The following is a 23,617-nucleotide window of genomic DNA, read 5'->3' as shown; positions in this document are numbered from 1 at the left end:
TCAGCGCTGATCAGTGAAAGTTGAAGTGCGCCTGAGGAACACACTCAGCACCGCTTCCTTTTGTCTGGTTAGATTTTGTGTGTGGGGACAAAACTTAGCTGGTCAGCACAGGGGACTGGACAAACCCTGCCATTTGAAATGTCAGGGTTTGTCCAGCTCACTCCCAAAGTTAGTCAAACAAAGTCTTTGAATATCTGCCTGTAAGGAAATAACCTCAGCTGGGCCGATCCAGTAAAATGCGCGGGAGAGCCGGCGCTCCGAGGCGAGCGCCCGCTCTCCCGACGTACGCCCAGGCCACTCTCCTGGGCGGGCGATTCTCCATGCAAATGAGGGCCCGCGGTAATAAGGAGGCGCTAGGGACCCTAGCGAATCCCTAGCGCCTACTGTATAAGGGGTAATAATAGCGTGTGGAAAACATGCGTCCAAATGGGGCTAACGGTGCGCTCGGCCTGAGTGTTAGAATTAAGCTCTCTCTCTCTCTCTCTCTGTTCTTATATGTCTGTCCTCACTTCATCCCTTTGCTGTGAGCTATACAACGTTCTCTCATCTTCGACTCCTGTCACGCTCTGTTTCAAGTTCCCTTCTTCTGGCACTGGGACTTCTGTAACAGCTTCCTATCAGTTCTTTGTCAATCTGCGCTTTGCCCCGTACGGCTCTAACAAAATTATGTCCTGAGCCTCCTCTGCCATTCTCATATCACGCTTGCTGTGCTTTCTCTTCAATGCCTTTCTGTCAGATATGCGCAGAGTTAAAACTTCCTCACCAGCACCTGTAAACATGGCCCTGTGTAGTAGCTGGGATGCTCATTTTCAAAGACCCACTGAGCGGAAAAGATAGCCTGGCAATTTTATCTGGTTATCTTTAGGGAAAATGTCAGCTGACATTAACTGGCTAGGTTTAGTGCGGCTGCTACTTATACTTACTTATACTTATACTATACTTAACCGGTTGGTGCTGAAAATCAGGCACTAACCAGCTAAATGCTCTTAAAAATACAACAACAACAACCTAGGGGTCCCTCCCTGCCTCCTACAGCTGATGACAGAATTAAAAAGCTCCCTTCCCCATGAGTGCCAACTCCTTCCCTCCCTCTCTTCCCCCCGCCTGGTATTTAAAGCTGCCCAGAGTCGGATGCCCCCTTCTGCCTGCCCGCCCGACAGCTAATGAAGAAGATTGCCCGGAATTGAATGCCACCTTCTCCCTCCCTCCTACCTGCCCAATTAGTGCCAACCTGTTCCTTCTCTTCCCTCCACACTATGTTAAAATTAAAGACAACAGCACCAGTTGCGCCCTCCACCTCTCCCGTCCTTGCCGACCAAAAAAAAGAGGCCTGCCTGCTGCTGATCCCCTACCTCCGCTCTGCCCAAAGAATGCGCACGTCCTGGGCCTCCAGTTTTCCTCATGCATGGGGCTCCGGGAATGGTTGGGGTAGCACTGACGTCACGATTCCATTTCATCGGTTTTCTTAAAACGGAAGAGAATGTGCACTCTGGGAGCTGGCAATTATTTTGCATTCAGTTTTTGGTTTTGATGGTATTTTTCGTATATTTATTTATTGTTTCAGTCTTATGAATACCTCTGCCCTAAAATGCTCAGTGATGAACAATATATATATAAAAAAAGGACAATAAAATCATCTTGTGCACGCACACGCACACACACGTAAATATGTGCTAAAGGCTTTCTGGTTTTCCTTCTTCGATGAGACGCATCTGAAGACGTGTTCACCTTGGAAGACGTTAAACTGCAAAGAAAAAAAAGAAAAATTATTTTCTGCTACATGAGCATGTTCAGGATCAGCAGGAGTTCCGTTTCCGGCCTTGCTTTGTAATGGGAGCGCATTTCCAGTACTTTTCCGAGAAACGACCTTGTCTTTGTCTCTCTCTCTCTTTGTTGCAGGATCTCGGGTTACGGGGCTGCTGGTGGGAAGGGGGCTAAGAGTGCCAAGAGGGCCCATGGGACTGCAGTCCTGGGAATTTTTGACCTTGAAAAAGACGACACCTTGTACATCTTAGTCGGGCAACAGGGAGAAGATGCCTGCCCTCGTGTGAGTACATCCAATTTATTCTCCATGATGTGACCCTGAAAAAAAGTTGGTAACCTCCCCCTTAATAATGCCCGTGCTCGATATTTATAGTGAAAAAGCAGCACTGAACAAAAACCCAACTCTCCCTGGCCACTGTCCTGGTTTTAAAGTGAAACTCTGCTCTTGTTGTAGCTTTAAACTTTCAAAGAGCTTTTAATTTGATCAGGCCTTCCCAAAACCTCCCCTAGTTTCCCGCTGCAGCTTTCCTCCCCACTCTGACCCTTTTTTTTGCTCTGGTTGGAGCTGCTTTGTATGGGTCCAGAATTAGGGAATTTGAACTACCAGGTATGGGGGCGGGGCAGCGTTCTGGTCCAGCCACTTTCCCAGGGACCCTTGCAAGCTTGCTGCTTGCCTGGCGGTATGCTCCTCCCTGGGGCTGCCGTTTCTCAGGCCAGGGAACCGGACAGCCTCTTCCTTGCTGTTTCCATACGCTCGGCAATTCCTGGAGACGCGGCCTCCTCCAGTCTATGACTGACGTACTCGTCTCGTGGAACTCTTGGCAGGTCGCTATATGTTTTAGTGGACCAACATGAGAATTACAGGAGGATTCTCTGTTGCACATGAATTTTAGAGTCCCCTCCCGCTCTGGCGAAGACCATTCGTCCACTCCAGCATTATCTTTGGATTATTCCAATATGGTTGGCCCAGCACAACTACCAGCACTGAGAGCGACTGTATGACACTGGTCAAATCCTAGCTTCTCCCAGTGGATCAGGATATGCTTTATGCACTAGTTATTTTGTGTTATATTTTATTATTGTTCATGCACCAGTTTATTTGTCTTATATTTTACTATTCTATATTATATTTTTATGTTTGACTTTTATGTATGTTTTGAAATGTATGCCGCATATACTTTGGATCTGTGGTTTATAAACTTGGAAATAAATAAATACATATTGCTGGGCATCCATTTTATGAATCTGAAAAAAAACACAAGTACTTGAAAATAATTTTTTTTTTATGGATAAAGAGGGCAGTATTAGCACATTACTTGCCCATGTGCACTTTTCAAAGATTACACAGTACATCGTGGTTACTTTGTTTAAAGAAATTAAATGGTAGAAAATAGAGAGAGATTTTGCCTTGTAATTGCCTGAAAGAGGTCATGTGGCATTTGTGATTCTGCAAAAAACAGTCTAAGTGAAAGGTTCTCATTATCCAGTTTTAAGTGTGCTGTTCCTTGGCCCTCTGCATCAAAATGTTTTTTGTTTTTTTTAAATATGATTACAGTCTTGCCATCTCTAATTGTGTCTGAAACCTTTACTTCCTGAGTAGCTGAACAAAGTTAAACTTGTAGGAAAAATGACTGGCTTAATGACTACTGGGAAGGAGGACTGAGTTGACTTCCCGATGCTGAAGTCGACTCCACGGGCCAGCAAAGGCTGAAATGTAGCAGAGATAGTGTTCACAGCGCTTTGGGGAGGAGAGAGGCTCAGATATCACGCAATGGTGACACCTAGTGGCCAGAGTCAGTGTGCACATGGACCATGTTCCGGAGGGCCCCTGGCTGCAGGGGCTGGGCTAGAAAGGCAATGGGAATTACAAGTGGGGAACGTCCCCGTAAAGGATCACTGTAGATCCTTGGCCATACCCCTGGGGGGGGGCTCCTGGTTGTCCACCTTGGCTCTTCCCAACAGTAAACCACCACCAGAATGCATGGTTGTGCGCTCTTTATTTTTCAGTGCTCCCTGCTTTCTGTTCAGGCAGCGCAGAGCAGAGTCCCTGCACGCACCGCGCGTATCTTAAAAGGCCTTAAGCCTCGCGCGTATCTCCCGGTACGTGTGGGCGTGGTCTGGGCGTGGCACGGGCAGGCAAAGACTGCACCATGAAGTCAGCACATAAGTAGTTACGCGCACAAGCGCACGGCGAGGTCCCCTACCGTATAACTTTACTTCTGCTATGGATGGCGTGCAAGTCATACAACAAAAAAAGCAAGGCTAGTCAGTGGGATTTTAAGACTCAGGGCTAATAGGTTAAAAGGGAGGCAAGTTAGCTAGGTGGTTTAGGAAGTCCTCTCCTTTACTGGGGCGAACTGGGAGCGAACTGGTAAAAAGGCCTATTGCATCGCTGCGCGTACCTACTAAAATCCCCTCCCCCCCCCCCACTTACATGCTCGAGATGGCATTCACGTGCCCATGCACGCGTCAATATAAAATTGTGCACACATGTACACGCAGATAGCCGATTTTATAACACGTGCGCATCTACGCACATATGTTATAAAATCGGCGTGTCCATGTGCGCGTGCGATAACGGCCCATCGCGATTTGAAAAATGACCCCCTTGGTTTCGTTTGTTATAAATTTTAAAAAGCTATTTTTCGTTTATTTGTACCAATTGTTTTCCATTGAAGTCAATGAGGAAAGCAACCTTAAGGCCCCATTGACATCAATGTAAATAAAAAAAAAACCCAAACTAGACGGGGACTGGGGCCAAATCCAGGAACTGAGGCCTAAGCCTGGTACCTGACCCAAGGCTGGGTCCCACTGCTGAGGCCTAGGCCCCAGTTGGCACCCAGCCCAAGGCCAAGTCCCTCCACCAAGGACTAGGCCCAACACAGAGGCCCAGCCAAAGGCCGGGTGATATTGCATTTAAAGTTAGGACAGTGCCCTTAGGCATGTATCCCTGTAAACCTCAATCAGTAACATCTTGGTCCATTAGCATATGGGCCCCTTCCAAACAACACTGAGATAGGTGACTGCTGAATGGCCTTATCAGTAGAGGGGCCTGCAATATATCATTGAGCAGAGTGGCTACCACCTGCGGCTTCAGGCAGGTCAGTCCTTAGCCTCTTGGCCCTGCAAAAGGACTGGGATCTTCCTCTAGGAACGTGTGAGGCTGACATCCCTGCTTCTTGCCCCTATACTGGTACTTGAACTGCTGCTTTCTGAGTCCCCGCATTTTCCCATGGCCTCTATCCTTTGGTAACCTTTGTGGTTTGGCTTCACTCAAGTCTTTTACCAACTTCTCCAACTCCTTGCCGAATAGAAGTGCCATCCCCTAAAGGGAAGCTTATACAGTCATGCCTTAGATACTGAATCTACCACCCAGCTATGGAACCATAGTAATCTTCTGTTTGTGACCCCAGATGCAACCAGCCTTAAAGATAACCTAACCATGTATTACAATGTTTCCACCAAAAAGGCCGCTGCTCACGCCTAGTGGGCCCTCTCCTGACTTTCTGGCAATTGCTGAACCCAGCATATGGGTGACCCGAGCTACAGAGACCCTGCAAATTGAGGCCTGAATCATCATGGCCTCTGAGGATAAGACCTCCTTTAGGACTGCCTCTTATCTTCCTGTATACACTTAGGACTCATAGCAGCTTATTATTGTCATCTGCAGGAAGTCAGTACAATTTCCCCATCACCCTGCTGCCTTTGAGTCTGCCCCGAGGGAAGTCCCATTCTGTGAGTACCATCCGTATTAGGGCCTCATGTAATGGAAAAGACTTTGCGGGCTTCTTAATGCACTGAAGGACTTGGGTCCCTTCTGGCAGGTTCTCTGCCCTGGTATTAGCTATCTTCAAGACTGGATGCTGGTGATAAGGGCTGCATGCTCCTCCTTTCAGAACAGCCAGACCACAGAGGAGGCCTCGTCATCCAAGGAGCATTGTCTTTCTTGAGAGCCCAGGAGGTGGTTTGTCTGCCAACCACCCCTCCTCTCCCAAGGAGGTTGGTGGTCGTTCCAAGCAAGCCCCTCTGCCTGTTGGATTCATGGACCCTTGAGCCGGCTGGGACACATCATGCGAAGGCCCACAGTGGAAGTTGAAGCTGGGAGGCGGCACAGGGCAGGAGACCAGAGGGATCTTCACCACTGGAAGCCCGAGGTCCCCCCAGGAGGAGCCCGTGAGGACCCGAGCCACTTGGACTTGCGTGCGGTCTCCTGTGGGTCGGTGCCTGAAGAGGAGTTCCAGAGGATAGAGAAGAGTAGAGCTGAAGCCAGGAGGCCAACTGGAACTTCACCACTGGAAGCCCGCGGTCCCCTCGAGAGGAGCTCGTGAGGACCTGAGCCACTTGGACTTAGGAGAGGCCTCCTGGATGAAAGCCGGAGTCAGGAACCAGTGGACAGAAGCCAGAATCAGAAGCCAGTGGACGAGCTGAAGTCAGAAGCCAGTAGTCGGAAGCAGCAACTACCGTGTTTCCCCGATAGTAAGACACCCCTGATAGTAAGACGTAGTGGGAATTTTAGGGGGGTCGGCTAATGTAAGACATCCCCCGAAAGTAAGACGTAGTGTTCAAAAAAAATTTATTTTTAAATACCTGTCGGAGGGCCGTGTGGGTCCAGGCGGCCGGCGGCGGGAGCCGGGTGGTCGCATGTTAAATCTAGGCCGCGGGCGGGTGGGCGCTTGTTCCCGGGGGGGGGGGGGGGGGCGGGTGGACGCGCGTTAGTTCGAGACGGCCGGCGGGCGGTCGCGTGTTACATCTAGGCCGGGTCGCACAGGCGCGCATTCATTCACTGCCGGTGGGGGCTGCCTCGGCAGCCCCCCCGGCAGCCCCCACCGGCAGTGAATGAATGCGCGCACAGGCCCACAGCGCCTGTGCGACCCCTGCGATTCGGCGCTGGGGGCTGCCGGTGGGGGCTGCTTTCGGCGCTCAAGGCAGTCACATGCTGTGACGTGGCATGTGACTGCCTTGAGCGCCGAAAGCAGCCCCCACCGGCAGTGAATGAATGCGCGCCTGTGCGACCCGGCCTAGATGTAACACGCGACCACCCGCCGCCCGCCGGCCGTCTCGAACTAACGCGCGTCCACCCCCCCCCCCCCCCCGGGAACAAGCGCCCACCCGCCCGCGGCCTAGATGTAACACGCGACCACCCGCCGGCCGTCTCGAACTAACGCGCGTCCACCCGCCCCCCCCCCCCCCCGGGAACAAGCGCCCACCCGCCCGCGGCCTAGATTTAACACGCGACCACTCGGCTCCCGCCGCCGGCCGCCTGGACCCACGCGGCCCTCCGACAGGTATTTAAAAATAATTTTTTTTTGAACACTACGTCTTACTTTCGGGGGATGTCTTACAGGTTTTTTCCAATATAAGACATACCCTGAAAGTAAGACATAGTGGGACTTTTTGGGGTAAAAAGAAAGTAAGACGCTGTCTTACTTTCGGGGAAACACGGTAGTAGCTCTCAACAGAGTGAACCTCGTTGCAAGGCAAAGCATAGCCTAGCTGCCGGGTTTAAATACCCCTGCAGCATCTGACGTCATCTGTGGGCTGCTCCCTTTCTTCCCGCGCTGGCCCCTTTAAATCTTGAGCCCCTGCGCGTGTGCCTAGGGAGCGGGGCCAGGCGTGGCATATCGACGACGTCTCCCTCAAGGAGGGAGCACCGCGGCAGAGGCCGGGACGGGCCTTGCCAGCCGAGAAGGCGTTGCAGTGGCCCGGGCCAGCCCCGAGGTAGGTAAAGGGACAGGGGCACGGCCCGGGACCGTAACACTGCCTCTGCATAGCCCATGGATGAGTCAAGGCTGCTGTTCTGTCTCCCATATTCTAGACATTTTGTCCCGCTGTAGAATCTGTCTTCTGCATGATGCAGAAGGCTAGGTGCATTACAAGCACAAAATCAGAGGAAAACCCTCTAGGGTGAACTCTGCTAGGTCTCTGGCAGGGTCTGAAATAAGACCCTGCTCTGGGCTTAGTGAAATGTACCCCTGAAACCCTTCGGGGCCACCCCCATCTACCAAGGGGGGCTTACCATGGCTAGCTGTCCTGGGATTAGGGCTTCCTCCTCGCCAAGGGTTCCGGAGGTTACAGCCCTACTATTGCACTCCCATTCGTGGCCCTTCACCTACGTGAGAGAGGTTACTGCTGGGGCCCTTCCTGGGGTCCGCATCCAGACCACTATCATGCAGAGGGCAGAAGGAGCCTGTCACACTGAGCACATTTCCAGAGCTCAAGAAGCCATACCTGCAGCTCCTAAGCATGGTTACAGAGCCTGCAACCACGGTACCATCAGCCACCAGACCGTGCTAAGCGTAATCTGTGGGGCCGATGCAATAAAGTGCGCCCAGTCTAGTGCACAGGTAAACATGCGGTTAGACATGCTAGACTAACATCCAATGCAAAAAGGGAATTGTTGCGTCCAAAACAAGCAGCCAAACAAACTCATAGCTAACAGCGCTTATCACATGTAAATGCCATTAGATGAGGCTATTAGCCAATACCCCCTGATGCAGAAAAACGCCGGTCACCCAATGCACCCTTTTTAAAATGGCAAATTTAACCGCAAGCCCTGGAGCTGGCGTTAAGTCGTACCACAAGCCAAGGGGGCATGAAAAATACAAAAATACTGCTGTCTTTGATCCCTCCTGCTGAGTATCATTGCGATACTAAGATCTACCGCTTGTGGCGATGAAAATTAAGGAAAATGTAATGGGCTGATAACCCAAAAAGTATTTCTGGGCGCAGCATGCCCGTGCACAATATACACGCTCCAGAGCGATGCGAGTGTGCCGTGTAAACCAACTGCGGGGTGAGAAAACGGCAGCTCATTATCATATAGCATCGGGCGCCTAGGAGAGGTGGTTGTGCACGCATTAGGAAAACGGACACTCAATACGAGCCCCCGTTTTACCGCGTGTGATATTGCACCGGCCCCTGTATAAGTAAAAAACGAAGCATTCCGATCTGCTTAGAGTAGGGCGTAGCCTGTGTCTCTCCTATCTCAGCGCTGCTCAGAGCGAGCTGTTCTAGTGCCCATGCACTACCGCTGTGCGGGCCTGCTGCAATCCCCTTTTAATACGGTGCAACATGATCCGCCCTCCACCCATTTTCCCACACTTCGCTCTCAAGTTTACTCACCACCTCCAGGGGAAATGCACTTTCAGTCAGCCTCCCCTTCTTTTCTCCTCTTTTTTTTTTTTGCTAGGTTATATTCAGCCTCATCCTGGAACGCAGAAAAAATGCAGCAGTTCCAGGGGAGGGAGGCAGACTGACGGGAAGAATAAGGAAAAGGAGGGAGAGAAGGAAAGAGTGAGATGGAGACCTCAAGCCCAGTGTTTTTTTTGGAAAGGCCAGGCCTCTACAGAGCCACCACTCCCAAAGAAGGAGGGGTCCTCCTTAGGAGGATGCTCAGTCCCTTGGGAGCAGAGATCCAAGCCCTAGGTACCCACAACCAGTAAACTCTGGAAGGCAGCTGAGCTTAGAAGATCAATCCCGAGAGGTTATTGTCCCAGTAGCTTAGTGAACTCCACCAGGCCAGGGCCACACCCTCACCCTGTGAGTGAGCGATGAGTCCGTCTATCCTTGTCCACAGCTGCAGGAGGCAGAGACTACTGACAAAAGCCTCCGACCACGCCCAGCTTTATGCTAAAGTGTGAAGCCATAAAAGGGGTGTGAGCTCTGACTCCAGCAGCTGAGGAGCGGGAAAATCCCAAGAGTCAAGCAGGAGGAAAGGAATCTCTGTTTCTTCCCTCGTGGAAAAAAAATCTTAGCACAGATTTTTAGAGAATTCGGGATCTCCACTTCCCTGTTTCCTTCTTGGAAGGCACTTCTCAGTCTCTCCTTCCTTCAAGGTTGATTCTCTGTCCTTTAGTCCAGTCACTTTCCTCCAAAACCCCAGTAGCCCCCTACTGGGCCATCACACTCCCTGCCAACCTGAAGCATGGACTGGAATGTACCGCTCTTGCTTCAGGATCAAGAATCAAATTCATTCAACTCAGTTTCCCACAGGGCCACATCTAGACTGAGAGGTGGTATTTATGCAGCTTTTGTGCTGTGAGGTGCTGTGTTCCTCAAGTAATACATGAGCTGTTATCCTATGTTCTGCTATGTGCTTCTGCTTTTTTTTTAATGTGTGTCATTTTATGGCATGACGGACAGAAGTTGATGTTTGAGCTTATGATGCACCCAAAAAATTTTCAGGACCCATAGCAAGATCCAGATGCCCAGCTTTGAAATCTGTGCTGCAGAAAATATCCATGTGGCATGGTCCATTAATTAAAAACTATTTGTAAACCCCCACCCCCAGCTCAGGGTTGGTACGAGAGGGGGGAAATAGCATAACAAGAAAAAGAAAGCTCCTTAAAGTATTGTGCATCCAAGGGTTCTTAGAAATTGGGAGAAGATACTGAATTTCCAGGGTCCCCCCTGCTCCACACAAACCAGAAGTGAAGATTCTCGGGGACACCCACATATAACCCAATAGGCCAGGGGCGGGCAATTCCAGTCCTAGAGAGCCACAAACTGACCTGCGTTTCAGGATATCCCCCGATGAATGTGCGTGAGGTATAGTCGCATGTGCTGCCTCCATCGTATGTAAATGTACCTTGTGCATATTCCTGAAAACCAGGCCTACCTACCCTCATGCAGTACACCCTTGCCTCAGAGTCCCCACTCCTGCAGTCAGGAGTTAAATAATCCAAAAGTCCACCGTTAGGATTCAAAACATTACTGAGCACCTTGGAACAAGTAAAGACAACCCAGAATACCATGCGTCACATTGCAGAAACAAACAAGCAGACAAAATACCACGCAGCATAAAATAAGTAACACAGGGCAAACTGTTTGGTGCAGTTTAGTTGGAAGTTCTTTCTCAAATCCGTCCCTAAGAGGAACATGGAAAAAAGATCACGGGTTTCTCTCCTGTAGGAATGAAGTGAAGCCAGAAAAAGGTATGTGTTATCAGGTAGAACAAAGATCCTCCCAGTCCCTTGAGAAGTGAATGAAAGCGAGGCGCTGGCTAGTAATATCCCCCTTCACTGAAGCCCTCCACTTCTCTTTTCCCCCAGAGTAGTCTCTGACACATTGGTTAGGATTTCTTGTTTATGGAAGTTAATTCAGCTCCTGTAGTTTCAGCAGTACCTCGGGGGCAGTTAATAGCTTGCGGCTTTTTTTTGGCGCTGTGAGCTGATCTTACTCCGTGCGTGTGAGACAGAGGCAGGGCGACTCGCCACTGGACCTTAAGACTTCCCCGGGCCTCTCGGCTAACGAAGCATACAGAGTTGGTACAGATCTCCTTTCTCAAAATGACAGAAAGAGAAACCTCGTTCTCTGCTCCTGGGCTTGCAGAGCTGCTCACTCTCTGCTGTCTCCTGGGCTGTTATCAGGCAGGTTATTCCTCCCCAGCTCCCTATAGCCCTGTGCTTTACACACCGCACGTCTCTTGTAGCCTGATTCATCATAGACACAGAATGGCAGAAAAGCTTTAGTGACTCAGGGCCTCAGTGTGTCTTTTTTATTTTTATTTTTTTTTAACCCTGATGTTCCCTGTCTACAGTCTGCAAGCAACACCCGAGTCAGACAATGCTGTTTCTCCTCCAGTCTGGTTCTGGGCAGCAAGCAGCTTCCTGATTGGTTACTTGCAGGCATCACTCACACTTTCAAGTTAGAGAGAGCAGTCAAGCTGGTGCGAAGCAACAGAAATGAACCTCTTAGGGGGGGGGTAATTTTCAAATAACCCACCTACATTAGGCAGCTAAAACATGCATAAGTTACGCTGATTTTCAAGGTGGACTTACACACATAAGGCCACTTTGAGAATGAGGCCACCAAATTTACCCACACACAATTATGCCTGCGGAAAATTATGTGCGCAGAAAGCTTTTGGGAAATTTTATGCACGTACGTTTTTGAAAATGAAAAAGTATGCGTGGAAGTCCAAGCCCCCGCCAGCTCCACTCCCGGGAATGCCTCTGCGCTCTGTCTGCGTAACCTTACACGTGAAGAGAGCATAGATACGCAAATTTACCCACATACTGGCCGGGCAATTTTGGAAAAGGTCATTTCTGCTGATAAAATGCTGTTTTGCCCCCCCTGGAATCGCCTCTGGAAATTACCTTCTTAGGGAGTCATTTTCAGAAAGCCCAGGAAAAACATGCCTAAGTTACGCCGGTTTTCAAGGAAGACTTCACTCGCGTAATTCCGCTTTGAAGATGGCCCACACCCAATCACACCTGCTGTTATGTACATGGAACATTCTCAAGAGCCTGTACAGTTTTGAAATACCAAGTCCAAATCCCTCTCTTACACCGCTCCCGGCAGCGCATTCACAAACAGGACAGACGTGTGCCAGTTCACCCGCCTATCAGGCTGGCAACGTTTGGAAGAGAAAAAGCCGTTTCTTGTGGGGAAATCTCTTTTACCCAAAGAAGTGTCTTTGACCGAGGGGAGGTGGGGGTGTGGGGCTGGCACTTGCACGCAGTACTTTTCCATTTTCAAAAGCGTACGATTAAAAGTTGCCCAGAATTGTCTACGCACACGATAGCATAACCCGCGATGAACAAACTGGAAATAGCGGAATAGAAGTCGGAATAAATATATGAATCAATGTGTGAGTGGGGCAGTTTTCAAAGTGGACTTATGCACGTGAGCACGCCGGGGAGATCGGGGCCAACTCACGGGTGTATTCGCCGCCTAATTTACGCGAGCCGTTGGAAAATTACCCCCATAAGCTAGGTTTGCATTCCCCTAAAGGAAACAGTTCTTCATGCGTGCTTGAGGGTTAGGGGAGGGTCACATATCGTGACGTCCGTTCCGCCGAGCAAGTTGCTTCTTATCTGTGCCCTCCTCCACCTCCTGACTCCGTGCTTTTCTCCTTGCTGTGCCGTACGCCTGGAGCATCGTGCATGGGGCTCCCTCAAATCCAGTGTAAACGCTCACCTTCTTGAGGCTGCTTTCCAATCCTAAGCACTTTTCTTCGATAAACCCAATTCCCGTAGGCTCTTCTGTTTCATGTGTGTTTGTCTTGGCTAGACTGTAAGCTCCACGGAGCAGGGACTGTCTCTCAAATGCATCTGTACGGCACCGCATTATTTCTAGTAGCAATTTAGAAATGAGGAATGCCATTGGTAGTATATTGGCCCTTTTCGTGTTTTTGATTAATTTTCCACGGGTCTGTCCAGTGGAGTCCTCCCTTATTCCCTAAAATGAACAGGGTTAATAAGTATTTAAAAAGAAGGGATCGCAATATTTGTCACAGCTTCTTCTTTTTAGCAGCTTCCATGTGCTTTAACGCAGCCCTGCAGCACTTTGGGGGGTGTGATCTTCCCAGGGGATTTATCGACATTAAGGGTATAGTGACCACTGGGAGGCAGGGTTCCCCTGCAATTTCATGGACAGCATAGTCTGGTTCCGTATGGGCCTGGAGGAAAAATGTCTCAGAAGGCCATGGGTTACTGACCCAGGCATCGCGCACCTGCTGACGCAGCGCTCTATTAAGGTGAAAATTATTTCCATATTAACGGAGGAAGGAGGTGGAACTACCCTTCTGCCATTCGTGCCGGCTAACCATACCGTAAAAGTAAACCACGAGTGCCCCGTGCTCTAGCAGTAAACTTAAAAAATGATGAACGAGGAGCCTCTCCTTAACTTCCCCCTGGGGGGTGGATGCAATCACAGAATGCTAGCGAGGTAAACAAAGCCTTATTAACTTTCCTGGCTGCTCTGCTTTTCTTTAGCTGAAGAGAAACTCAGCTGCATGCGGGTAAACATTTTTTTCCGTTTCATGGAAGTTGGGGGCTGGGGCGGGTATAGAACCCACATTCTTGGACTTGCTGTGGGGGGAGGGGGGGGGGAGAGAGAAGGGGGGAGGGACGCACAGAGAAAAGGGCCCAGCTGGATGTGGCTCAGAGGCAAAGTCTCAGAGATGCTGTAATGATGCTGTAGCTCCTGGAAGGTATAAGAACGGATTATTTCTAAGGGTCTGGTTTGCACCGTCCCATGCAGCGTGGCCCACTACTCCTTACATTTCAAAAAATAGCACAGGGCTAACCATAATCTGTGCATGCCCAGGACGCGCATGTTTCTAAGCTCGGCTGATCCCACCATAGCATTAGTTATCTGGCAATGGTCGGACAGTGCTGCCGCAGTATTCCAGATCAGATTTAAAAAGCTGACTTTGTTATGTTTATGTTTTAATGGGGGTTTAAAAAATGTTTTTCTCACAGGACAAGCAGGATGGTTGTCCTCACAAATGGGTGACATCGAGGATGGAGCCCACCACGGAAAACTTCTGTCAAAGTTTAAACAGAACTTTGACTGGCCCCTACTGGGCATGCCCAGCAAGGCACTGACCCTGCAGCCAGCAGGGGTCTCCCTTCAGTCTTCTTTTTTCCGCGCAGCAGTTGCCACGCGGTGAAAGGAGCTCTCTTACCACGTTCCTGACAGGAATTCGGTATTTTTCTTTCCGAAGAAAATTTGCCCCTCAGGGGTCTCCCTTCGACAAATTTTTGTCACCGCCGCAGAAACCGGTAAGTTTTTTGCCTTTTTTCTTCGACTACCGTCGAATTTGGCCCTCGAGGCCTGTTGGCAATTACCGAGCCCGCGACTAAATTTGGCCTTAAGCCATGGCGACGGGGTTCCGTCGATGCCCGGATTGTACCCGGACTATGTCAATCACAGACCCCCATAGGGTTTGTGTTTTGTGTTTGGGTAGTGAGCATGATGTCCTGACTTGCACCAAATGTGCCCTAATGACACCTAAGGGTCGCAAAGCCAGGATGGAGAAGATGGGGCTCCTCTTCCATGCACCCACCCCAACGCCATCGATAGCATCGACGTCATCGGAACCGGCACCGTCGAAGTTGCACCACCATCGTCAACCCTCCGGTGACCGTCCACCATCGATGACTTCTCGGCCGTCGACTCCTGTCCCCTCCCCGGATGGGCGAGGAGACCGGAAGGACAAGCATCGCCATCGACGGCACAAGTCTCGGCCTGTCGAGGATCCACAGTCATCGACCTCTGAACAAGCCGAGCCACCGACTAAGAGGCCTCGTTCAGACTTGGCACCGTCCACGTCTCGTTCGCAGGCATCGAGGAAACCCTCACCCTCTCGGGGTGTGGGAGCCGTGATCCCACCGGTTACGGTGGTCCCTCCGGCTCTGCCTCAGCCTCCCTCTCCCATCGAGCCGGGTATTGTTACCCCTGGTCTCCGGGCAGAACTGGACCGGCTGGTCCAGGAGGCCATCGAGAAAGCGATGCAAAGATTCCAACCTCCATTGGCACCATCTCCGGCACCGATTCCGGCACCGCCACCGGCATCGACCCCGGCACCGACTCCGCCACCGAGGAAGGAACCGACCACCGAACCTTTGGTGGAAGCGCTGGCACCGCTACTACAACGTATGGAGGCACTTGTACATGCCCTCCCATCGATAATTCCAGTAGCACCGACAGCTCCATCGTCTCCGACTGGATTTTCATCGGCGGGAGAAACACCGTTCCTGATTCCCCCTTCCGGGGTGGTCCCATCGGTGCCTTCTCGAATATCTCCACCGATTTATCCTTTGGCTCCATCGGTTCCAAGACCGGCACCGACTCCATCGGCAGCACCGAAACCCTCGATGCCGTTCCCAGTACCGATTGTACCACCGGTTCCTCCAAGGTTTCCTTCGATGCCTTCGGATCCTCAACCAGGTCCATCGGGGCTTCAACCCCCAAGTGATCCCTATGATACCTGGGGTGATGATACATCTTCTGACACAGATTTACCATCACCGCCTTCTCCTACAGAGAGTAGAAAAAGATCTCCTCCAGAGGATCTCTCCTTTATTAATTTTGTAAAGGAGATGTCCGAAATTGTACCTTTTCAGCTGCAATCTGAGACCGATGACAGACACCAGATGATGGAACTGCTTCAATTTTTGGACGCTCCAAAAATCATCGCTTCCATCCCCATTCACCAGGTGTTTCTTGATCTCTTAAAGAAAAACTGGGAATCTCCTTCATCTGTATCACCAGTTAACAAGAAGGCTGACTCCACATACCTCGTCCAGTCAGCACCAGGCTTTCAAAAGCCTCAACTGGATCATCGCTCTGTTGTGGTGGAGTCCGCACAAAGAAAAGCCAAGCGTCTCAAGCCACACTCCTCCACTCCGCCGGTCAAGGACAATAAATTCCTAGACAGTGTGGGACGGAAAGTGTACCATGGAGCTATGCTGATTTCTCGCATAGCCTCATATCAACTCTACATGACGCAATATAACAGAGCCATCCTTAAACAGATGCAAGATTTTGCTGACACATTACCTGACCAATACCAGCCACAGCTTCAGGCCCTTCTTAACAAAGGGTTTGAAGCGGGGAAGCACGAGATCAGAACGGCTTATGACATCTTCGATGCCTCCACAAAGGTTTCAGCTACTGCCATCTCGGCCAGACGTTGGGCTTGGTTAAAGTCATCCAACCTTCGCCCAGAGGTCCAGGATCGTTTAGCGGATTTACCCTGCTTAGGGGACAATCTGTTTGGAGAACAAATTCAGCAAATAGTAGCTGAATTGAAAGATCACCACGAGACGTTGAAACAACTTTCTTCTGTTCCGTCTGAGGTTTCCTCCAAACAACCACTTAAGAAGGACTCTAAGAAGTCGTTCTTTCGGCCACGCCGTTACTACCCTCCATCGGCCAGGCCTCGTCCAGCTCGATCCTCTACTAGGCCTCAGCCGCGTCAGCCAAGGAAACAAAGGCCTACTGTAGCCCCTCCTCCTGGGCCTGCGGTTGGCCTTTGACTCCCCTGTAGGGAACACATGCCAAACCCCTCTTCCAGACATTCCTGTAGGAGGTCGACTGTACCATTTTCTAAACCTTGGTTGCAGATCACCTCAGATCAGTGGGTGCTAACAATTATCGCACAGGGTTACCACCTCAACTTCATAACTCTTCTGGCAGACTCCCCGCCTCTTCAAGCGTGGAGTCTATCCACCCATTTGGCTCAATTACAACAGGAAGTGTCTCTTCTTCTGCAATCAAATGCTATAGAACCCGTTCCTCCCTCTCAACGAGGCAAGGGATTCTATTCCAGATACTTCCTAATACTAAAGAAATCAGGGGGACTACGTCCCATTTTGGACCTTCGAGCCCTCAACAAATACCTTCAAAAAGAGAAGTTCAAAATGGTAACCCTAGGCGCGCTGCTCCCTCTGCTACAAAGAGGGGATTGGCTGTGCTCTCTCGACCTCAAGGACGCTTATACCCACATTGCGATCACACAATCCCATCGCAAATATCTGCGGTTTCTCGTAGGCCACGACCATTATCAATACCGTGTCCTACCTTTCGGTCTGGCTTCTGCCCCACGAGTCTTTACCAAATGTCTCGTAGTGGTAGCAGCATTCTTAAGGAAGGAAGGTGTCCACGTCTACCCCTACCTGGACGATTGGCTAATCAGGGCCTCCACCCAACAGATAGCTCAATCCTCCCTAAAATTGACAATTCAAACACTCCTTTCCTTAGGGTTTCTTGTCAATTACGAGAAATCTTGCTTAGTCCTGTCTCAAACCTTATTCTTCATTGGAGCAGACTTGGACACCTTACAGGCAAAGGCTTACCTTCCTCTTCAGAGGGTCCACACCCTAATGTCCCTGGCTCGCCAGCTCCAGTCTCAGAACACTGCCACGGCTCGCCAGTTCCTCATTCTCCTAGGACACATGGCATCCTCGGTTCAAGTCACTCCCATGACCCGACTAGCCATGAGAGTAACACAATGGACTCTACGACACCAATGGATTCAAGCTTTTCAGCCTCTGTCCTCCATAGTCACAGTCACACAAGCGCTGCGCCTATCCTTAACCTGGTGGACGACTCAGGTCAACCTCCTTCAGGGCTTACCTTTTCTTCCACCGGATCCGCAAGTAATCCTAACCACCGACGCTTCTCACATCGGTTGGGGAGCCCATGTGGACGACTTTCAAACCCAAGGGTTATGGTCCAAAGAGGAAGCCGAACACCAGATCAATTTCCTGGAACTTCGAGCAATCCGCTATGCGCTCCGCACTTTCAAAGATCATCTCTTTCATCAGATAATCTTAATCCAGACGGACAACCAAGTGGCCATGTGGTACATAAACAAGCAGGGAGGCACAGGCTCCTTCCTTCTGTGTCAGGAAGCTGCGCAGATCTGGGCGGAAGCCCTCTCCCACTCCATGTACCTCAGGGCCACTTACCTGCCGGGAGTAGACAATGTATTGGCAGACCAGCTGAGCCGTGTCTTCCACCCACACGAGTGGTCACTCGATCCTCTGGTAGCGACCTCTCTGTTTCACAAGTGGGGTTCTCCCTGCATAGACCTCTTTGCGTCCCCTCAGAACCACAAAGTGGACGATTACTGCTCTCTCATTCGGAGCCAGCACTCTCGGCCGAGGGATGCATTCTCCCTCAAGTGGACAACCGGTCTGCTCTATGCATTCCCTCCACTCCCTCTTGTGTCAAAGACTCTCGTGAAGCTCCGCCAGGACGGAGGAACCATGATCCTGATAGCACCTTACTGGCCACGCCAAGTATGGTTTCCAATACTCCAGGATCTCTCCATCCGCAGGCACATTCCTCTGGGAAAGGACCCGCATCTGCTCACTCAAAACGACGGATACCTCCTCCATCCCAACCTCCAAGCCTTGTCCCTGACGGCATGGATGTTGAAAGGTTAGTCCTTCAACCATTTAACCTTTCAGATTCCGTTTCTCGAGTCCTGATAGCTTCACGAAAGCCTTCCACAAGAAAGTCTTACTCATACAAATGGAAAAGGTACACATCATGGTGCACTTCTCAGTCCCTTGATCCCCTTTCCTGTCCAATCTCCAAATTCTTGGACTATTTATGGCATCTCTCTGAATCAGGTCTTAAAACCTCTTCTATCAGAATGCATGTCAGTGCGGTAGCCGCCTTCCATAAGGGTATTGGGGGTAATCCTATTTCAGTGCAACCCCTAGTAACACGCTTTCTTAAGGGCTTACTCCATCTAAAGCCACCCTTGCGTCCTCCGGCCCCCTCCTGGGACCTTAACCTGGTTCTTGGTCGTCTAATGAAACCTCCTTTCGAACCTCTGCACTCCTGTGACTTGAAATATCTCACTTGGAAAGTGTTATTCCTTTTGGCTGTTACTTCAGCTCGCAGGGTTAGTGAATTACAGGCCCTAGTTACCTATCCGCCTTACACTAAGCTCCTGCAGGACCGGGCGGTACTCCGCACTCACCCTAAATTTTTAGCTAAGGTAGTTTCGGAGTTTCATATCAATCAATCTATCGTACTACCTATCTTTTTTCCCAGGCCCCACTCAAACTCTTGAGAGCAGACCCTGCATACCCTAGACTGTAAACGGGCTCTAGCTTTTTACCTAGACCGTACAGTTTCCCACAGGAAGAGCACTCAATTATTCGTCTCTTTGCATCCTAATAAGTTGGGACAACCTGTGGGTAAGCAGGCTCTTTCTTCCTGGTTGGCGGACTGCATTTCTTTTTGCTATGAGCAAGCTGGCATTCCTTTTCAAGACCGTGTTAAAGCACACTCTGTGAGGGCCATGGCGACGTCAGTGGCACACCTTCGATCGGTGCCGCTTCCGGACATCTGCAAAGCTGCAACCTGGAGTTCTCTCCATACTTTTGCAGCCCATTATTGTTTGGACAAGGCTGGAAGACAGGACTCCATCTTCGGCCAGTCTGTCTTGCGTAACCTTTTTCCAACCTGATGTACCAACACCCTTCCACCTACCCGGTAGGGTGCGGATGCCCTTTCCCAAATTTCTCCTCAGTTGTTGTGCCTGCTGCACACCGTTGGGTACATTTGGTGCAGGTCGGGACATCCTCAGCTCGGTACTCACCCATTTGTGAGGACAACCATCCTGCTTGTCCTGTGAGAAAGCAAATGTTGCTTACCTGATGTAACAGGTGTTCTCACAGGACAGCAGGATGTTAGTCCTCACGAAACCCGCCCGCCTCCCCGCGGTGTTGGGTTCGTTTTATTTTTACTTTCTAGGCACTGCCTGTAGCTTTGAAAATCAGACTGAAGGGAGACCCCTGCTGGCTGCAGGGTCAGTGCCTTGCTGGGCATGCCTAGTAGGGGCCAGTCAAAGTTCTGTTTAAACTTTGACAGAAGTTTTCCGTGGTGGGCTCCATCCTCGATGTCACCCATTTGTGAGGACTAACATCCTGCTGTCCTGTGAGAACACCTGTTACATCAGGTAAGCAACATTTGCTTTCTGTTTTATCTTCTAATTCATATTCTGCTTCAATATTTTCTTTCCTTTTCTTCTTTTCCATTTTGCCTCTTGTCTCACAGTTCACCTGTCTCTTTCCTAAATGTTTTGTTCTTTCTTCATTCCTTTATTTCTGTGCTTTCCAGCCTACAGAATGTTGGGAAGCATCGTGCAGAAGGGATCGCTCTGTCCAGCCGTCTGTCTGTCCTGTCCAACTGTAGGCACAGTAACTCCCCAAAAAAAAATAAAAAATACGAAAAAAAGGGATGGAAATTCACCAAATTTGACATGCAGGAAGACAATGTGAATACGAGTAGTCTGCAGCTTAAGGCATCACAACAGTTTGAAGTTGTAACTTTTCCAAATTCATACCGTTATTCAATGAAAATGTTTCTTTAAGATGCCCAGGGATCTCCAGGCAGGTGTGCGTTAGTGTTCGGAGGATTCACTGGGAGGCCCCGTGAGGTGACTTCCTATCCTCCGAGCAGTGTTGGTGCAGTCCCCTCCTGGAGGTGGGCCTTGGCACTTTCCTCTTCAGACATAAAACAAATGTGTGTTTTAAAATGTGTCTGTGCTTTTAACAGCACTATAAATTACTAAGTGCCAGGTTATTGTGCTGAAAGTTAAGCTATCTGGCCTTGACACACTGGAACCAAACCCCATTTATAACTTTCTTCTTAAGGGCCAGTTGGTTTTGTCTTACCACAGTCCAACTTAAGATGTGATTTTCAGGACTTCCTATAATCTTGGCCAAGTATGAAAACCAGAAACATTGGATCCCTATTTTCAGCGACCTAGACCTCCCAACAAAATCCACATACTGTTAGAAGCTGCAGACTGCTGACCAGTGCTTCAATCCAAAACCCCTCCCTCGCCTGTCCAGCACTTTGATCCAGAGCAACACAGGCTGACACAGAAAGGGAAAAATAACTTGCAGCTGATGAAGGATGGTACCAAACGGCACCATCAAAACCACCTTCCCCGCACTTCCAAAGTCACTCACACACACACACACACACACCTTACACTCGTACCTATCCATACACACGCACACCCCTTACACTCATACCTATCCATACACACGCACACACACACACACACACACACACACACCCCTTACACTCGTACCTATCCATACACACGCACACATACTCCATGTCATTATAAGTGCGGTAATTTACCCAGACTGAGCAAAGGCATTCCATAGGTGGAGTTTGGGGGAAGGGGTTGGACTTACATGCATAAAAAGATTTACATATTAAAAAGTACAGAAAATGTGCGTGGATGTTGTAGCAGGTATAGACTGTGCAGGAAAATTTGGGGGGATCATTTTTAAAATGGACTTCCGCATACAGGTCCTCTTTGAAAATTGGTGTAACTTATGCGCATATGTACTGACATTTTTTAGGTGCAATGTTAGAAAATTATTCAGTTCAGCTTTAACCAGCTGCTGTTCATCTTGTCAGCCAAATGAAGCCTTTCCTTTTTCAATCAAACTGTAATCTATGCATTGCAGTGGGTCATTGCACATTATTATTACTCAGTTTCTCTGCTCTCAAACTTTGGACCTCAATTAGCAGTAGGGTTCCACAAAAGATTTTCTTTTTATTCCTAACACAGAAACATAGAACATGCCGGCAAATAAACACCATACGTCCCATCCAGTCTGCTCATCCACACAGTAACATAGTAATGACAGCAGAAAAAGACCAAATGGTTCATTTAGTCTGCCCAGCAATTTGCTTATGGTAGTAACTGCTGCTCCGTGCAGATTACCCCCATGTGTTCTGTTAAGGGTAGTAACTGCTGCTCCGTGCAGGTTACCCCCATGTGTTCTGTTAAGGATAGTAACTGCTGCTCTGTGCAGGTTACCCCATATGTTCTGTTAAGGGCAGTAACTGCTGCTCCGTGCAGGTTACCCCCATGCATTCTGTTAAGGGTAGTAACTGCTGCTCTGTGCAGGTTACCCCATGTGTTCTTTTAAGGGTAGTAACTGCTGCTCCATGCAGGTTACCCCATATGTTCTGTTAAGGGTAGTAACTGCTGCTCCGTGCAGGTTACCCCCATATGTTCTGTTAAGGGTAGTAACTGCTGCTCCGTGCAGGTTACCCCCATATGTTCTGTTAAGGGTAGTAACTGCTGCTCCGTGCAGGTTACTCCCATATGTTCTGTTAAGGGTAGTAACTGCTGCTCCGTGCAGGTTACCCCATATGTTCTGCTAAGGGTAGTAACTGTTGCTCTGTGCAGGTTATCCCATATGTTCTGTTAAGGGTAGTAACTGCTGCTCCGTGCAGGTTACCCCATGTGTTTTTTAAGGGTAGTAACTGCTGCTCCGTGCAGGTTACCCCATGTGTTCTGTTATGGTTAGTAACTGCTGCTCTGTGCAGGTTACCCCATGTGTTCTGTTAAGGGTAGTAACTGCTGCTCTGTGCAGGTTACCCCATGTGTTCTGTTAGGGTAGTAACTGCTGCTCTGTGCAGGTTACCCCATGTGTTCTGTTAAGGGTAGTAACTGCTGCTCCATGCAGGTTACCCCCATATGTTCTGTTAAGGGCAGTAACTGCTGCTCCGTGCAGGTTACCCCCATGAGTTCTGTTAGGGTAGTAACTGCTGCTCTGTGCAGGTTACCCCCATGTGTTCTGTTAAGGGTAGTAACTGCTGCTCTGTGCAGGTTACCCCCATGTGTTCTGTTAAGGGTAGTAACTGCTGCTCCGTGCAGATAACCCCATGTGTTCTGTTAAGGGTAGTAACTGCTGCTCCGTGCAGATAACCCCATGTGTTCTGTTAAGGGTAGTAACTGCTGCTCTGTGCAGATAACCCCATGTGTTCTGTTAAGGGTAGTAACTGCTGCTCCGTGCAGATAACCCCATGTGTTCTGTTAAGGGTAGTAACTGCTGCTCCGTGCAGATAACCCCATCTGTTCTGTTAAGGGTAGTAACTGCTGCTCTGTGCAGATAACCCCATGTGTTCTGTTAAGGGCAGTAACTGCTGCTCCATGCAGGTTACCCCCATGTGTTCTGTTAAGGGTAGTAACTGCTGCTCTGTGCAGGTTACCCCCATGTGTTCTGTTAAGGGTAGTAACTGCTGCTCTGTGCAGATAACCCCATGCCTTCTATTAAGGGTAGTAACTGCCGCTCCATACAGATTACCCCATGTGTTCTATTAAGGGTAGTAACTGCTGCTCTGTGCAGGTTACCCCCATGTGTTCTGTTAAGGGTAGTAACTGCCGCTGTGTACAGGTTACCCCTATACTGCATAAGTGGGGGGATTTTGATAGACACGCGTGCCGATGCCATTACCAGTTTCCCCAGTGTGTTCCCAGTTTGCTCAGGTAAGGGATAGGGACTTCCAAAACCCCCTTGTTTAATAGCTTCCCTTCTCCCCTGTTAGCCCTGACCTTGGAAATCGTGCTGATGTGTTTAGTTTTTTTTGTTTTATGGCTTACGTGCCACCCATAGCCGAAGTAAAGTTACGCGGCAGGGGACCCTGGGCACGTAAGTATTTACGCACTAAGCTCTTTGTGAAATCCTAGAACGCCCAGACCCTGCCCAGACCACGCCTGCTCCTTTTTTGGGGAAAACCTTTTGCGCGTGCAGCCGGAAATGCACACGTATCCGGGCTGCTCTTA

General features: G+C 49.7%; 1 protein-coding gene across 1 annotated transcript in view; it reads left to right on the top strand.

Moving 5' to 3' along the window:
• Positions 1 to 23,617, top strand: part of ALK (ALK receptor tyrosine kinase) — a 248,482-nt gene that overhangs the window by 83,034 nt on the left and 141,831 nt on the right. Inside the window, 1 exon segment of the mRNA XM_029593009.1 lies at positions 1,900 to 2,047. Coding sequence (XP_029448869.1) covers positions 1,900 to 2,047 — 148 coding nt within the window.

Source organism: Rhinatrema bivittatum, chromosome 3 (assembly GCF_901001135.1).
Source record: "Rhinatrema bivittatum chromosome 3, aRhiBiv1.1, whole genome shotgun sequence".
NCBI lineage: Eukaryota > Metazoa > Chordata > Amphibia > Gymnophiona > Rhinatrematidae > Rhinatrema > Rhinatrema bivittatum.
Note: the sequence above shows the minus strand (reverse complement) of the source record. Positions and strands in the feature narration are given on the sequence as shown.